General features: G+C 41.7%; 2 protein-coding genes across 2 annotated transcripts; one reads left to right on the top strand and one right to left on the bottom strand.

The window, feature by feature from the left end:
- Positions 1–1,912: 1,912 nt before the first annotated feature.
- On the bottom strand, positions 1,913–4,779 carry LOC115157034 (E3 ubiquitin-protein ligase RNF152-like). The gene is made up of 3 exons (XM_029704902.1): positions 4,676–4,779; positions 3,171–3,265; positions 1,913–2,943 (listed from the first exon to the last, which is right to left on the bottom strand). The coding sequence occupies exon 3, from the start codon at positions 2,745–2,747 to the stop codon at positions 2,154–2,156; it is 594 nt and encodes a 197-aa protein (XP_029560762.1). The 5' UTR covers positions 2,748–2,943; positions 3,171–3,265; positions 4,676–4,779; the 3' UTR covers positions 1,913–2,153.
- Positions 4,009–13,584, top strand: LOC115157033 (glutamate decarboxylase 1). The gene is made up of 16 exons (XM_029704901.1): positions 4,009–4,047; positions 4,252–4,438; positions 5,017–5,163; positions 7,032–7,274; positions 7,436–7,526; positions 9,430–9,542; positions 9,772–9,887; positions 9,974–10,053; positions 10,151–10,205; positions 10,509–10,625; positions 11,807–11,871; positions 12,093–12,171; positions 12,309–12,458; positions 12,595–12,702; positions 12,799–12,888; positions 13,071–13,584. The coding sequence occupies exons 1-16, from the start codon at positions 4,024–4,026 to the stop codon at positions 13,266–13,268; spliced, it is 1,863 nt and encodes a 620-aa protein (XP_029560761.1). The 5' UTR covers positions 4,009–4,023; the 3' UTR covers positions 13,269–13,584.
- The last annotated feature ends 4,274 nt before the right edge of the window (positions 13,585–17,858 follow it).

Below are 17,858 nucleotides of genomic sequence, written 5' to 3'. Positions count from 1 at the left end.
AGCCTATACAGCGCATCCGGAAAGTATTCAGACCCCTTGACTTTTTTCACATTTCTTTACGTTACAGCCTTATTCTAAAACTGATTAAATTATTTTTTTATCCTCATTAATCTACACACAATACCCCATAATGACAAAGGAAAAACTGTTTTTTAGAAATGTTTGTAAATTTATAAGAATAAACAAACAGAAATACCTAATTTACATAAGTATTCAGACCCTTCGCTAGGAGACTCGAAACTGAGCTCAGGTGAACCTTGTTTTCATTGATCATCCTTGAGATGTCTCTACAACTTTATTGGAGTCCACCTGTGGTAAATTCAATTGATTGGACATGATTTGGAAAGGCACACACCTGTATATATAAGGTCCCACAGTTGACAGTACATGTCAGCCAAAAACCAAGCCATGAGGTCGAAGGAATTGTCCGTAGAGCTCCAAAACAGGATTGTGTTGAGGCACAGCTCTGGGGAAGGGTACCAAAACATTTCTGCAGCATTGAAGGTCCCCACGAACACCGAACACAGTGGCCTCCATAATTCTTAAATGGAAGAAGTTTGGAACCACCAATACTTTTCGAAGAGCTGGCCGCCAGGCCAAACTGAGCAATCAGGGGAGAAGGGCCTTGGTAAGGAGGTGACCAAGAACACAATGGTCACTCAAACAGAGCTCCAGAGTTCCTCTGTGGAGAAGGGAGAACGTTCCAGAAGCACAATCATCTCTGCAGCACTCCACCAATTAGGTATTTATGGTAGAGTGGCCAGACGGAAGCCACTCCTCAGTAAAAAGCACATGACAGCCTGCTTGGCATTTCCATAAGGCTCCTAAAAGGACTCTCAAACCATGAGAAACAAGATTCTCTAGTCTGATGAAACCAAGATTGAACTCTGGCCTGAATGCCAAGTGTCACATCTGGAGGAAACCTGGCACCATTCCTACGGTGAAGCATGTTGGTGGCAGCATCATGCTGTGGGGATTTTTTTCCGTGGCAGTGACTGGGAGACTAGTCAGGATCAAGGAAAAGATGACAGGAGCAAAGTACAGAGAGATGCTTGATGAAAATCTGCTCCAGAGCGCTCAGGACCTCAGACTGGGGCAAAGGTTCACCTTCCAACAGGACAAGAACCCTAAGCACACAGCCAAGACAATGCAGGAGTGGCTTCGGGACAAGTCTCTTAGTGTCCTTGAGTCGCCCAGCCAGAACCCTGACTTGAACCAACTCGAACATCTCTGTAGAGACCTGAAAACAGGTGTGTCAAGCTTGTAGCTTCATACCTAAGAAGACTCGAGGCTGTAATCCCTGCCAAAGGTGCTTCAACAAAGTACTGAGTAAAGGGTCTGAATACTTATGTAAATGTGATATTTCCGTTTTTATTTTTAATACATTTGCTAAAATGTCTACAACCTGTTTTTGCTTTGTCACTATGGGGTATTGTGTGTAGATTGATGAGGAATAAAAACAATTGAATCCATTTTAGAATAAGGCTGTAACGTAACAAAATGTGGAAAAAGTCAAGAGGTCTGAATACTTTCTGAATGCACTGTATATCTAAGGGGACAATGAACATGGTTTCATTTTTATTTATAATTTCTCAAGTTTGATATTTCAAACATTTCAAAATATTAATGTTAAGTAGGCAACAGTTGACTCTGTAATTTAGTAATTGTATCAACTGAAAGGTTATTAAAGTGTTTAATCATATTGCCGTCATTGTGTTTTGCCTAAAATTCAGAGTAAAATTTCACTAAAAAGTCCATCACTACCATCTGTAGGTAAAAAGGAAGACTTGAACAAATCCAATCCCGAGCTCTAAAATGGGTCAGTTTTTATGTTTCTCATATGAATGAACACAAGTAGTGTTTTTTTCTTTTCTTTTTTGAATGAATCACAATAGAGAAGCTGGAATAATGGTGATTGGTTATAATGTTTTAACTCTTTATTGCACAAAATATGAAAAATCCTAAGAAAAATTCTAATTCATCATTATAACTGTACACATTCCTAAAACAAAGTATAACAACCATTTCTTCCCTCGGTACGACAGCACTTTCTCTGGTTAAGAAATAGCCTGAATACTGGCATTGTGACAATGTCCTGTAATTTTGGGGAGTGAGATAGAAAGATTCCAAACAGCTTATTAGTATCCAGTCTTTCAGGCACAGGATATCATGGTGAACCGTTTGTAAATGCAGTTCATGTTGTGCAGTACAATGTACACAAGTAAGAGTAGGACAAAACCCAGAAGAACCATTAAGCCTGCCCTGGTCGTGAACGAGCTCTTGCAACAACCTTCCTCCCTCTCCTCATGTTCCTCTCCCAACCCTGGGCTTCCCTCGTCAGACACAGGCACTGGAGACATCTTTGTCTGCCCAGCCAGTAGGTGCCTACCTGAATGTTCACCAGGCACTGTAGCCCTCTCTTGGTCTATAGACAGGTAGCAGGTGTTACTAGGCAGCTGTTTGAAGAAGACAGGTGTGTATTCTGGGGGGGATGGGACAGAGATGACGGCCATAGTGTCCGGGTCATCTGGGAGCTGGGAGACGGAGACCCCAGGTAGCAGGGTGGTGACAGAGCGACACCAGGGGCAGCGCAGCTCACTCAAGCTCATCTTCATCTGGGTCAAGCACACAGAGCAGCAGGTGTGTTTGCAGTCCAGGAGCTTGGGCCTGCGCTGCAAATTGTAGTAGTTCAGACAGATCTGACATTCTAACATGGGGCTTTGTTGTGAGACAGGTTCCATAATCATGAGTTTGGTCTGTTGTGTCAATGACGGGCACAAGATGTCAAACCACAGTCTTGTTCCCTCAGTATGAATATGCAGATTAGGGATTATTGCACATCCAGAGGGAGACTCTCAGACATTTCAAGCTCTTGGTCTCGCCTCTTCTTTACAGTTGTGTTGTCACAGTACTTAGTTAAATCCATGTCTGGCTCCATCTACCCTATTAGAGAGAAAACATTTGTCAAGTCAGTGTGTGATTCAGTAATCCTCATTAAATCACTTATATTGAAAAAGGAAAAAGACGACTTTGTCATGTCCTGCCCTGTGTATGTTGTGTGTGTCTCTGTGTGTGTGTCCTTCAAGACCCTGTGTATCACTATAAGGATAAAGTACAAGAAATGTTTGTCATTGAACAAAAAATAAAAGAAGCCTAGATAATGAGCAAACCTGTATCTGGTATGGAATGGCAAGGATGTTGACCTCTAGATCTTTATCGCTCAGCAGCCTAAGTAGAAGTTCCGGCATGACGTTGCTGAAAATATCTTAAGACAATCTTATGGGCTTAGTCCAGGTTGAAGTTTTTAGTTGAAGAAGCAGTTGTGAGTTACAGAATGCATGTCAGCTCACAAAATGTTTTCAAGTTCTTGCAAGTACTGACATACCAACCAAACCAGTTCACCAGGTTCTCTAAATAGGACACACAAGCGTAGTCAAATTATCCCTCTAAATAGCGGCAGTAGAGATACAGTTCTGTAACCTGCCTTCCACAGTTACTGCAGTAGCCTATCCTAAGTGCTGAAGTTTGCTAAAATAAAATGTACTTTAATTAGAGCTTTCTAAGACAAAGTCCTTGGAGTTTACATATGCAAAGATAATGCTTTGCCACTAACTTGAAATGGTTATATATAGTTGATAATCACCTGAAAAGAAAAGTGGACATTGGCTCTGTGAATACCTGGATGGAGCTTTAATTTGAAAGCAAAATATTACATGACGCCACACGTTCCTACCATATAGCCTAAATCATGAAGTTAAAAAGTTAGTGTCTACTTTAAAGGCTATGTAAACACTGAATGCCATGAAAGGTTGTTGCATTTAACTGGCCATAATGCTGTTTTCAAGGTAATTTCCTTAGTAGGTGATGTCAAAGGTCAGCATGTGGGAGGAGTGGGAGCTCATTTTGTTTAACCTTTATTTTGACAGGGAGCCATGCAGTCTCACAAACATGCATTCTCACAAAGCAATAACAACTATTTTGCTGTCCTATAAATCCAGTTGCCAGTTTTAACATAATATTTCAATGGTGTCCTCAGACCAAATACAGGTAACATTCACAAGTCTCTTTTTGATCCTTCAGAGTACTGTATGCAGGTTGAGTAGCACACACAAACATATTTTGAGCCAAATAATTACACAAAAAAGGACCAAAGAGATAATAATGAATTGATGTGGCAGTTAGTGATTGTCAGAAACATTTTGGGGAGGCTCTCATTCTCAAAGGGTTTTGTAATAACATCGTTTCATTCAGGTTGAATACCCTTGTGTCATAATGCTCCCACCACCACGCCTAGTTCCTCCAAGGGGTATATATTCCACAAAACCATTCCAGGTGTATCTCATGGAGGGGCAGCAGTGGAACAGTGAGATACTGGACAAACTTCACTCCCAGAACTCAATCATATGTGGGCTCACTATGGATTATTTGCAGCTGCCAGGTAAGTGTCAAATGAGCACATAAATTATTTAGATGTAACTATATGGTATCTCTATGGGGTTATGTCAAGATGACATAACTCTGGGGGGGGGGGGGCTATATAATTTAAAATAACTGTCCTTTTTCTGGCTATACTCCATGTATTTTGAATGGCATGGCAAGTTTTCATTTATGATATCTGTAAATATGACAATGTATTAATGGTAGCATATCTATTTGAATAATATGTTAGACTCACATGGTATGGAAAAAAACATATCCAACATAGACCTCTTGAGTGGCGCAGCGATCTAAGGCGTCAAAAAAACCCTGGTTCGTTCCCAGGCTGTGTCACAACTGGCCGTGATCGGGAGTGTCATAGGACGGTGCACAATTGGCCCAGTGTCGTTAGGGGAAGGATTGTCCTGGGGTGTAAGCTGTCATTGTAAATAAGAATTTGTTCTTAACTGACTTGCCTAGTTAAATAAAAAAATATGTTGGATACAGGCCTAATGTCAAAATTTAAAGAATTCCACATGACAATATAGACATGTCAATATTGTATTGGATCATCATGTACTCTGGGTTTAATTGTTCCAGAAAGCATCATTGAAAATGCTAAACCAGGTGGGCAGGTTTTGGCAGAGAGTAAACAGCACAGAAACTCCTCTGACATCAACCCTCCACAAACAGCAAGTGATAACACCTGCAGCATAACCAAGGACTTCAGTTGCATCTACAGCAAAGGTAAAACTAGCCCAACATCATATGTTGGCATTTATGTATCTAATCCGGTTTCGGTATGAAAAATGACTGACAAAATCCCAAATTCCCGCGAGATACAGCGTGGCTCCTAATCCGTGACCAGATGTTTTATTTGTGAGGCTCCGTATCCGTGACTGCGCAGGTCCTCAGTGGAATGTGGGACTTCAATGATTTCTTATGCTGAAACCGGATTACGGTAGATAAATAAATACACAAAGATTAAATTCTAAATGTCACCAAGTAAAAAAAAAAAAACAGAAATAGCCACTACAATGTCAAAATATGATTTTGTTATGAGTTCTGTACCATTCGCTAGCTAACCGGCGTTAGATAGTTTGCCAGCCTAGCAAACTCTGGTCTAGTCCAATGGAAACCGATGCAACCAAAGATTTTTATAAAAACAAGAGACCACAGCCAGTCGTTTCAAACGTTAACAAATGAGTCATAGTGGGCAGAGCCAAGTACGAGCTAGCGCATATTTTCGTTAGGGAACCCCTACTCTGTCAAGTATCCGGGTGCTATAACTCAATTTGTCTATGCACTCTTTCTAAACAACGCTTTTTTTTTACTTTGGCAAATAGTAAAGTCTACTGAACTTGGTCCACTCTTTTCGTAACATATTCTATTTTTGGGAACCTAAAATTGTATTGAGATCAAATGTTTCATCGATGACAAAATTTGCAGAATGTAGACAAAATATTAATCTCATTCCATCTCCCACTGCTGGCAACTAACTTTCCTCTCCACTACCATATTTGGTAGTAAGTGGAAACGACAAGCGAATGCTTCAGATTTATACATCCGGGGAAATATCTGTCTAATTGTTCTATCTGTAATGCAACCCTGCTGGCTAGCTAGATGACCAATGTTGACAGTGAGGTACGTCCCTATGAGATTATAGGCTCTATTTTGATGGTTAGGGAGAAGTCAACCACTAGGTGGTTGAGATGTTGTTTGGTAAAATGTTTTAAAAACAATTCTAATTAATGAAACAGTTTGACAATGGAGGAAGATACTCCAAACGTTTAGACATTTTAAAATCCATCAAATATTGACTGAATTATATCACATAAAACATTTTACTGACATAGATACATATAATGACTGTAGTTCAGGGATTTTGATGGGAATTCAGGTATTCAATATATTGTAAAATCTCACTTTTTTTCTTAGGATGCACTCATATGTACATTTTCTAATGGTATCAAGTATTTTTTTATATATTTTGTGTTAAAATAAAGAAAATGATGTGCTATATTTGCATGAATACACTGGGAGTATTTGCATATATGACTAAATTAACATAAAGTGGTGGAATTTACCACAGGTGGACTACAATCAAGTTGTAGAAACATCTCAAGGATGATCAATCGAAACAGGCTGCACCTGAGCTCAATTTCGAGTCTCATAGCAAAGGGTCTAAATACTTATATAAATAAGGTATTTTACTTTTTTATTTGTAATACGTTTGCAAAAAAAATGTAAAAACAGTTTTTTTCTTTGTCATTATGTGGTTTTGTGTGTAGATTGAAGGGGGGGAAATAATTTAATACATTTTAGAATAAGGCTGTTACGTAACAAAATGTGAAAAAAAGTCAAGGGGTCTGAATACTTTCACAATGCACAATGTATACATATATATAAACTGAACAAAAATATAAATGCAACATGTATAGTGTTGGTCCCATGTTTCATGAGCTGAAATAAAAAATTCCAGAAATGTTCCATATGCACAACTTGGCTGCAATTTAAATTAATCTCGTTTTCTGGTGCTCCTACAAACTATTGCAAGTTGGGAGCAATTGCTAACATTGAAAAAATGAGCCCTGACCGTGTCCCTTTATGTTTAGATCTACTCCCTGCTCTCAGTGGTGAGGACACAACCAAAGATTTCTTCCAAGAGCTGGTGAACATTCTCCTCAGCTATGTCTGCAAGTCGTTCAGACGGAGCTCCAAAGTCCTGGACTTCCACCACCCTCACCAACTCAGAGAGGGCCTGGAGGGCTTCAGTCTGGAGCTCCCAGACCAGCCCGAGAACCTGGAACAACTCCTGGTCGACTGCAGGGATACCTTGAAGTATGGAGTCAAAACAGGTACCGTAAGAGCTGTCGACTGTTTTGCCGAAAATTTACCAGAAATGTACTATAGGTACAAAACATGTACTCCATGTACCAGTAAGTCATTGTTTCTGTCCAGGCAATGGCTGACATTATAGATTAGTATAATGTTCCAGAATGTCCTCATCTGTCCCCAGGTCACCCACGCTTCTTCAATCAGCTGTCATCAGGGCTGGATGTTATCGGTTTGGCCGGGGAATGGCTGACATCTACTGCCAACACAAACATGTAAGATTTACATTATCCCTAAGGTGTAAGATCTAATTTCTCACTAAGCCCTCATATTACAGAATGACATTTGCCTAATAACATATCTGACATTTACCAGAGAACAGTATGTATCAAGCTTCTCAGAGTAGTAGTTCTGATCTTATAGACAGGGTGGATATGATCCTATACAGTGGGGGAAAAAAGTATTTGATCCCCTGCTGATTTTGTACGTTTGCCCACTGACAAAGAAAGGATCAGTCTATAATTTTAATGGTAGGTTTATTTGAACAGTGAGAGACAGAATAACAACAAAAATATCCAGAAAAAACGCATGTCAAAAATGTTATAAATTGATTTGCATTTTAATGAGGGAAATAAGTATTTGACCCCCTCTCAATCAGAAAGATTTCTGGCTCCCAGGTGTCTTTTATACAGGTAACGAGCTGAGATTAGGAGCACACTCTTAAAGGGAGTGCTCCTAACCGCAGCTTGTTACCTGTAAAAAAGACACCTGTCCACAGAAGCAATCAATCAATCAGATTCCAAACTCTCCACCATGGCCAAGACCAAAGAGCTCTCCAAGGATGTCAGGGACAAGATTGTAGACCTACACAAGGCTGGAATGGGCTACAAGACCATCGCCAAGCAGCATGGTGAGAAGGTGACAACATTTGGTGCGATTATTCGCAAATGGAAGAAACACAAAAGAACTGTCAATATCCCTCGTCCTGGGGCTCCATGCAAGATCTCACTTCGTGGAGTTGCAATGATCATGAGAACGGTGAGGAATCAGCCCAGAACTACACGGGAGGATCTTGTCAATGATCTCAAGGCAGCTGGGACCATAGTCACCAAGAAAACAATTGGTAACACACTACCCCGTGAAGGACTGAAATCCTGCAGCACCCGCAAGGTCCCCCTGCTCAAGAATACATATACATGCCCATCTGAAGTTTGCCAATGAACATCTGAATGATTCAGAGGACAACTGGGTGAAAGTGTTGTGGTCAGATGAGACCAAAATGGAGCTCTTTGACATCAACTCAACTCGCCGTGTTTGGAGGAGGAGGAATTCTGCCTATGACCCCAAGAACACTATCTCCACCGTCAAACATGGAGGTGGAAACATTATGCTTTGGGGGTGTTTTTCTGCTAAGGGGACAGGACAACTTCACCGCATCAAAGGGACGATGGACGGGGCCATGTACCGTCAAATCTTGGGTGAGAACCTCCTTCCCTCAGCCAGGGCATTGAAAATGGGTCGTGGATGGGTATTCCAGCATGACAATGACCCAAAACACACGGCCAAGAGCCACTCCTTTGTTGCCAAGAAGAAGCACATTAAGGTCCTGGAGTGGCCTAGCCAGTCTCCAGACCTTAATCCCATAGAAAATCTGTGGAGGGAGCTGAAGGTTTGAGTTGCCAAACGTCAGCCTCGAAACCTTAATGACTTGGAGAAGATCTGCAAGGAGGAGTGGGACAAAATCCCTCCTGAGATGTGTGCAAACCTGGTGGCCAACTACAAGAAACGTCTGACCTCTGTGATTGCCAACAAGGGTTTTACCACCAAGTACTAAGTCATGTTTTGCAGAGGGGTCAAATACTTATTTCCCTCATTAAAATGCAAATCATTTTATAACATTTTTGACATGCGTTTTTCTGGATTTTTTTGTTGTTATTCTGTCTCTCACTGTTCAAATAAACCTACTATTAAAATTATAGACTGATCCTTTCTTTGTAAGTGGACAAACGTACACAATCAGCAGGGGATCAAATACTTTTTCCCCCCACTGTATGAGCACTCCTACGCTGAGGCGTTTGACACATACGGCCCCAGATGACACTAGGGCCTACGGTGTGATCTGTTCTCTGGTAAATGTCATTCTGCAATATGAGTTAAAGTGGAAAACCTTTTTTCTAGGTTTACATATGAAGTGTCCCCAGTGTTCATTCTGATGGAGGAGGTTCTACTGAGGAAGATGCAGGAGATTGTGGGTTGGTCAGAGGAAGAGGGGGATGGTGTTTTCTGTCCAGGTACAGTGTTAGCTGCATTCTGACCTTACTATCGATACAAACAATGTAGCCAATGACAAACATACACTGTGATACAATTATCCTTGTTACTTTCATTGAATTGGTTAATTTTGTACTCTTAATTTTGGATATATTGTTTAGTTGTTATGAAGTTGAATGAAATTATAAGATTAAGACAATCTCTTAGTGAGATATCCATCTATAGTACAATATGTATATATTTCCTCAGGTGGGACCATGTCCAATCTGTACAGTGTACTACTGGCCAGATACCACTTCTTCCCTGAAGTGAAGACCAAAGGGATGACTGCTCTGCCCAGGCTAATCCTCTTCACATCAGCACATGTACGCATCACCAGTATTCATGTTAGGTCATGCTTATTCATATTATCTATAAACATGTACTGACAAATACTTTTCCCCTACTCTAGAGTCATTATTCAGTCAAGAAATCTGCAGCAGTCCTTGGGATAGGAAGTGAAAATGTTGTGGTGGTGAAATGTAATGACCGGTAAGCAAGGAGGGGAGAGTGATTTGCATTTGTTGATTGTGAATGTTGACAATATCATCAGAGCTAAATGGGTGATGTTGTTTTTTTACTCTTCAAGGGGAAAGATGATCCCTGCAGAATTGGAGTCAAGTATCATTACTGCCAAAGATCAGGTAATGGATGAATGAGTCTGCTCTTGCCAAACTGAGGTATAAAGGGCTTTGTGAATTAAATACATGTAAGCTTACCTGTACACAGTATTTTCAGCCAGTGAAGGATTTAGTCAAATTAGGATGAAACAGATACCCCCAACAGAATACGCTCAAATCAGAATTTCTGTTTACCAGTCAACAACATTGTCTGGTGCCTAAAATGAGCTACTAGAGCTCCAGTGTGTTGGCAGGGACTATTTCACAGGAACAGGTCAATACACTCATCATGATTCTTGTCATCTCTCTCTCTCTCTCTCTCTTCAGGGTTGTGTCCCATTCTACGTCAATGCCACAGCAGGCACCACTGTGTACGGAGCCTTTGATCCTCTCAATGCCATCGCAGACATCTGTGAGAGCCATGGACTCTGGCTGCATGTTGATGTATTTACCTTATAACATCCATCTATCCATCATGGTTTACCGGACACAGATTTAGCCTTATCCTGGACAATAAAATATATTTTAATTGGGCATGCTTTAGTCCAGTACTAAAGATAATTTTTTGTCTGGGAAACCGTCCCCGTAAGAATTTCTTATATGTAAGCAGGGTTGGGGAGTAACAGATTACATGTAATCGCAAATTCAAGTCAGAGACCACTATGACAACACAATAAATGTGTTTGACGGAACGCGGGAAAAGATCAGGAACAGGCTTTTGTGGGCTACAGTCTAAGCTATGTCTTCTAATGGTGCGACTGCTGTCAGCATCCAAACATTATCCAACTTAAATACACGCTTGGAGGATGACAGCAGTGGTGTAGTCTACAGCGATATGGATATCACGTATTATTGATATCTATTGTACATAACGCATTGATGTGAATCACACTGCTGCCCTCTGATTTAGCTATTTGCACCTTACGGATTGTGGTTGTTGTGAATGGCTGTTCACAAATCTAAATGTGTTTGAACCCAATAATGGTTGAATTCAAGAAGTTTAAGCTGCCTATCAATCAGTTTTTGAAACCAATGGACAGCCTGTGAAAAATGCGGTCTTGCAACAGCTGCATAGTGCGGATCCCAGCCTATGGAATAAATGTGGGGCTTTTTTGCTAAATCTAAATCATACTGTTAAAAAAAAAAAAAAATCCATAGGCCTAATGGACACATGCTCAATCTCACACACTTTTGATAGACTTAAAGGGGCAATCTGTAGTTGCTACATCCATTTCTAGACTTATAAATGATGTGTGTATATATATATATATATATCATTTAATCCTATTATTATATGTAGTAGAAAGCGATGGGTTAGAAGAAGCCTACATAACCAACCCATAAAGTAAAATGTAACATCAATTTATGGCCAGCTATGTAAACTTTAACATTGATTTATCCTGCAATTGGTAACACATTTTTGTCTTCTTCTAATATCACTTAAGGGGAAAGTAATCTAAAAGTAACTGAATGTAATCACATTACGTTATTGATTACAATTTTGGACAGGTAACTAGTAACTGTAACGGATTACATTTAGAAAGTAACCTACTGTACAACCCTGTATGTAAGATATAAAAAGATAAGATTGTATTTAGAGTAAAATTCTCTTTATTTCTTAACAGGCAGCCTGGGGCGGAGGACTGTTGATGTCCAACCTGCACCGTGTGAAACTACAAGGGATTGAACGGTAGGTACAGTAACCAGAGAGAACAGAGACTTGAGGACACCCAAAATCTACAGCTCTCAGAAAATATAATAATTGCTGAATTTCACTCTACCGTACAGCCAGGATCAATTACATTTGTGGGGGGTACTGTTTCCATTCACAATTGAAATGGAATTGACCCTCAACAGTTCTGCCTTGATTGGATCTTAAATGCAGGTCTATTTGAATTATGTTTATTACAGAGCCTGGTCTGTGACTTGGAACCCTCATAAAATGATGGGTGCTCCGCTGCAATGCTCAGCCATACTGGTGAAGAAAAGGGTGTGTAGTCTAACGCTATGAATTTTAAAAAAATCAAGATTACCGACATATTCCATCCTGAACTACAATTTGCACACATGCATGCACGCATTCAGAAATACACATACAATATGTAGTCAGTGGTTTCTCACTCACAGGGCCTCTTGAAAGACTGCAATCAGATGTGTGCTGAATACCTTTTCCAAACTGACAAGCACTACGACACCTCTTATGACACCGGAGACAAGACCATTCAGTGTGGCAGGCATGTTGATGTCTTCAAGCTCTGGCTCATGTGGAAGGCCAAGGTATGTAACATACTCACATGGATTTATATATTTATTTATTTATTTATCAAATGGCAAATACAACTAATTTCATTCCCACCTTGATACATTTATAGTGTTTTTTATATATATACTATATATATATTTCTCTTCTCAGGGTTCAGAAGGCTTTGGATCACAGGTCAATAAATGTTTGGAAAATGCGGAGCACTTGTTCGACAAACTCAATCAAAGACCAGACTTTGAACTCGTCTTCAAAAGCAAAGTAAGTCTGTTTTTTAAAGTCCCTTGTAGTTATTGAATAATTCCTCAGTGAGATGAATCGTTGTTAGCCTTTTATCTGTGATACATCCCAATGCAGCCTGAACACAGCAATGTGTGCTTCTGGTACATCCCACCAAGTCTGAGGAACATGCCACCAGGTCCTGAGAGGAACAGGAGACTCCATGAGGTAATGCTACACCTTGGATCTCTAATGTTAGTGATATATTAGATGCTTCTTATTTCAACCTTTGTGGTTCTTTATCCATTAGATGCTGCAGATACTGTATCTGTAATCATTCATTACTAGCACCAGCACATTATGACATCAGTTCATACTCTATAAAGCTAAATAACTGTTTGGTTTCTAAGGTGGCACCAAAGATCAAAGCCAAGATGATGGAGCAGGGGATGGCCATGATTGGTTATCAGCCGCTTGGAGACAAAGTTAACTTCTTCCGATGTGTCTTCTCCAACCCAGCCACACAGACAGAGGATGTGGACTACCTCTTGGAGGAGATCGCTTCTCTTGGTCATGACATATGCATCAGGATTGAAACCAATTTATGAATCAGGATTTAGACCACTTTATGAATCAGATTGTGGCTCAGATCAACTCTGAAACACGCATTTAGAATTATTCTCATGTTTTATTGCGTAAATATTCATTTCTTTATAAATATTTGTATTTCAGATTATCAGGTAATAGTTATACTGTAGTCAGTTGATTTCTACATACATTTTGTGTACAACAATATTGTATATAACAGGACAATGAACATGGTTTAATTTCTCAAGTTTGACATTTTAAAATATCAATGTTAAGTAGGCAACAGTTGCTGTAATCGTATTAACCGATGGGTTATTAAAGTGTTTAACAATCATAGTCATTGTGTGTGGCCTAAAATGTTACATTTTACTAAAATGTCCAACACCATCTGTAGGTGAAAACAAAGAATTGAACAAATACTGCATGTTGTGCAGTACAATGTACACAAGTAAGAGGACAAAACCCAGAAGAACCATTAAGCCTGCCCTGGTCGTGAACGAGCTCTTGCAACAACCTTCCTCCCTCTCCTCATGTTCCTCCCCCAACCCTGGGCTTCCCTCGTCAGACACAGGCACGGGAGACATCTTTGTCTGCCCAGCCAGTAGGTGCCTACCTGAATGTTCACCAGGCACTGTAGCCCTCTCTTGGTCTATAGACAGGTAGCAGGTGTTACTAGGCAGCTGTTTGAAGAAGACAGGTGTGTATTCTGGGGGGGATGGGACAGAGATGACGGCCATAGTGTCCGGGTCATCTAGGAGCTGAGAGACGGAGACCCCAGGTAGCAGGGTGGTGACAGAGCGACAGCAGGGGCAGCACAGCTCACTCAGGCTCATCTTCATCTGGGTCAAGCACACAGAGCAGCAGGTGTGTTTGCAGTCCAGGAGCTTGGGCCTGCACCGCAAATTGTAGCAGTTCAGACAGATCTGACATTCTAACATGGGGCTTTGTTGTGAGACAGGTTCCATAATCATGAGTTTGGTCTGTTGTGTCAATGACGGGCACAAGATGTCAAACCACAGTCTTGTTCCCTCAGTATGAATATGCAGATTGGGGATTATTGCACATCCAGAGGGAGACTCAGACATTTCATGCTCTTGGTCTCGCCTCTTCTTTACAGTTATGTTGTCACAGTACTTAGTTAAATCCATGTCTGGCTCCATCTACCCTATTAGAGAGAAGTCAGTTTGTGATTCAGTAATCCTCATTAAATCACTCATACTGAAAAAGGAAAACGACTACTTGGTCATATCCTGCCCACTGAGCTCTGTCCAAAACACTGGTGTCAGAAACAAACAGCAGTAGCATTAAGGCTGCACAATTCTGATCTTGTTCCACCAATCAGCCTTTCGACCAATCACATTAGCTCTGAAAAAGATCTGATGATTGGTCTAAAGACAGGTATTCCACCAATCAAATCAGATATTTTTCAGAGCTGATTGGGCTGCCTATCTGTGTGTGTGTGTGTAAGGATAAATAAATAAATCTAGCTAATGCACAAACTTTACTGCTAGACCTTTAATCACTCAGCAGCCTTAGGTAAAGTTTGTGAATGACATTGCCTTGAAAAGAGATGTGCAGCAATCTCTGTCCAGGTTGAATTTGAGTTAAAGAAGCAGTTGTGAGTTAGACTACAGACTTTTTCGGTCAACAAAAAAAAACACCTGGATCGAGCTGTAATGTGAAAGCTATATATTACATCTAGGCACACATTACTAGTACCACATAGCCTTATTCATGACATTGCAAGTTAAAGTCATGTGGATATAATGATGGCGCCGGAGGAGATGACTGACCCTTTACCAGCGCCAAACCAATTGTGCTATTGTGTGTTTTTTGGCGTCATTTGTAACTTATTTTGTACATAATGTTTCTGCCATCGTCTCATGACTGAAAAGAGCTTCTGGATATCAGGACAGTGATTACTCACTTCGTACTGGATGCAGATTTTTTTCTTTAACGAGTCGGACGTGAAGGATTTACTTCAGACACCTGACAAGGCCCAAATCTCCATTCGCATGAAGAGACATCGGGGACGTAGGTCGGGGTGCCTTGCAAGGATCCGACGGCGAGTGAGTAATCCCCCTCAACCATCAGTCCTATTAGCCAACGTGCAATCATTGGATAACAAAAGGGATGAGCTCTGATCAAGACCATCTTACCAATGGGATATTAAAAACTGTTATATCTTATGTTTCACCGAGTCGTTGCTGAACGACGACATGGATAACATACAGCTGGCTGGGTTTTCGGTCCATCGGCAAGATCGAACAGCTTCCTCCGGTAGGACAAGGGGTGGCGATGTGTGTATCTGTAAATAACAGCTGGTGCACAAAATCTAATAGGTTTTGCTCTGAGGTATCATAATAAGCTGTAGACCACACTATTTCCCAAGCGAGTTTTAATCTATATTTTTCGTAGCTGTCTATTTAACACCATAAACCGATGCTGGCACTAAGATGGCACTCAACAAGCTTTATAAGGGCATAAGCAAACAAAATGCGCATCCAGATGTGGTGCTCCTAGTGGCCGGGCACTATAATGCAGGGAAACAAATCCATTTTACCAAATTTCTACCAGCATGTTAAATGTGCAACCAGAGGTTTTTAATTAAAACTCTAGACCACCTTCACTCCACAGACAGACATGTACTAAGCTCTCCCTTATCCACCATTTGCCAAACCTGGCCATAACTCTATCCTCCTAAAGCACAGTACCAGTGACTCGCTCAATAAGGAAGTGGTCAGATGACGCAGATGCTAAGCTACAAGACTGTTTTGCTAGCACAGACTGGAAAATGTTCCGGGATTCTTCTGATGGCATTGAAGAGTACACCACATCAGTCACTGGCTCCATCAATAAGTGCATGGATGACGTCGCCCCCACAGTGACCGTACGTACATACCCCAACCAGAAGCCATGGATTACAGGCAACATCCGCACCGAGCTAAAGGGTAGAGCTGCCGCTTTCAAGGAGCAGGACCCTAACCCGGACACTTAAGAAATCCTGCTATGCCCTCCGACGAACCATCAAACAGGCAAGCATCAATACAGGACTAAGATTGAATCGTACTACACCAGCTCCAACTCCCGTTAGTTTGCAAGCCCTGCCACATCTATTACGGACTACAAAGGGAAGCACAGCCACGAGCTGCCCAGTGACACGAGCCTACCAGATGAGCTAAATAACTTCTATGATCGTTTCGAGGCAAGCAACACATGAGCGTGCATTCATAAGCGTATCAGCTGTTCCGGACGACTGTGTGATCACGCTTCCATATCCGACGTGAGTAAGACCTTTAAACAGGTCAACATTCACAAGGCCGCAGGACCAGACGTGTACTCCGAGCATGCGCTGACCAACTGGCAAGTGTCTTCACTGACATTTTCAACCTGTCCCTGACACTCTAATACCAACATGTTTCAAGCAGACCACCATAGTCCCTGTGCTTAAGAACACTAAGGTAACCTGCCTAAATGACTACCAACCCGTAGCACTCACGTCTGTAGCCATGAAGTGCTTTGAAAGGCTGGTCATGGCTCACATCAACACCATTATACCAAAAACCCTAGACCCACTCCAATTTGCATACCGCCCCAACAGATCCACAGATGACGCAAGCTACGCTGCCCTTTCCCACCTGGACAAAAGGAACACCTACATGAGAATGCTATTCATTGACTACAGCTCAGCGGTCAACACCATAGTGCCCTCAAAGCTCATAAGTAAGCTAAGGACCCTATGACTAAACACCTCCCCTCTGCAACTGGATCCAGGACTTCCTGACGGGCCGCCCCCAGGTGGTAAGGGTAGGTAATAACAGAGCCGCCATGCTAATGCTCAACACAGGGGCCCCTCAGGGTTGCATGCTCAGTCACCTCCTGTACTCCCTGTTCACCCACGACTGCATGGCCAAGCACGACTCCAACACCATCATTAAGTTTGCCGACGACACAACAGTAGGCCTGATCACCAACGAGACAGCCAATAGGGAGGTCGTCAGAGACCTGGCAGTGTGGTGCCAGGATAACAACCTCTCCTTCAATGTGATCTAGACAAAGGAGATGATTGTGGACTACAGATAAGAGGACAGAGCACACCCCCATTCTCATCGACGGGGCTGTAGTGGAGCAGGTTGAGAACTTCAAGTTCCTTGGTGTCCACATCACCAACAAACTATCATGGTCCAAACACACCAAGACAGTTGTGAAGAGGGCACAACACACCTATTCCCCCTCAGGTGACTGAAAAGATTTGGCACGGGTCATCATATCCTCAAAAAGTTCTACAGCTGCACAATCGAAAGCATCCTGACCGGTTGCATCACCGCCTGGTATGGCAACTGCTCTGCATCTGACCATAATGCGCTACAGAGGGTAGTGTGTATGGCCCAGTACATCACTGGGGCCAAGCTTCCTACCATCCAGGCTTCCTGCCATCCAGGACCAGGCGGTGTCAGTCAGAGGAAGGCCCAAAAAAATTGCCAAAGACTTCAGCCACACTAGTCATAGACTGTTCTCTATGCTACCGCATGGAAAGTGGTACCGGAGCGCCAAGACTAGGTCCAAAAGACTTAACAGCTTCTACCCCCAAGTCATAAGATTCCTGGACA

The sequence above is a fragment of the Salmo trutta genome, chromosome 21 (assembly GCF_901001165.1).
Source record: "Salmo trutta chromosome 21, fSalTru1.1, whole genome shotgun sequence".
In the NCBI taxonomy this organism is placed as follows: domain Eukaryota; kingdom Metazoa; phylum Chordata; class Actinopteri; order Salmoniformes; family Salmonidae; genus Salmo; species Salmo trutta.
This window is presented reverse-complemented; position numbering and strand designations above follow the sequence as displayed.

Bases quoted from the DNA above. Each gene is read 5' to 3' on its own strand.
- LOC115157034 (XM_029704902.1), bottom strand. From the start codon at position 2,747: ATGATTATGGAACCTGTCTCACAACAAAGCCCCATGTTAGAATGTCAG.
- LOC115157033 (XM_029704901.1), top strand. From the start codon at position 4,024: ATGGTGTCCTCAGACCAAATACAG. The intron at 10,206-10,508 runs GTAATGGATGAA...CTCTCTCTTCAG, and splicing joins TCATTACTGCCAAAGATCAG to GGTTGTGTCCCATTCTACGT. The intron at 12,889-13,070 runs GTAATGCTACAC...TTGGTTTCTAAG, and splicing joins GGAACAGGAGACTCCATGAG to GTGGCACCAAAGATCAAAGC.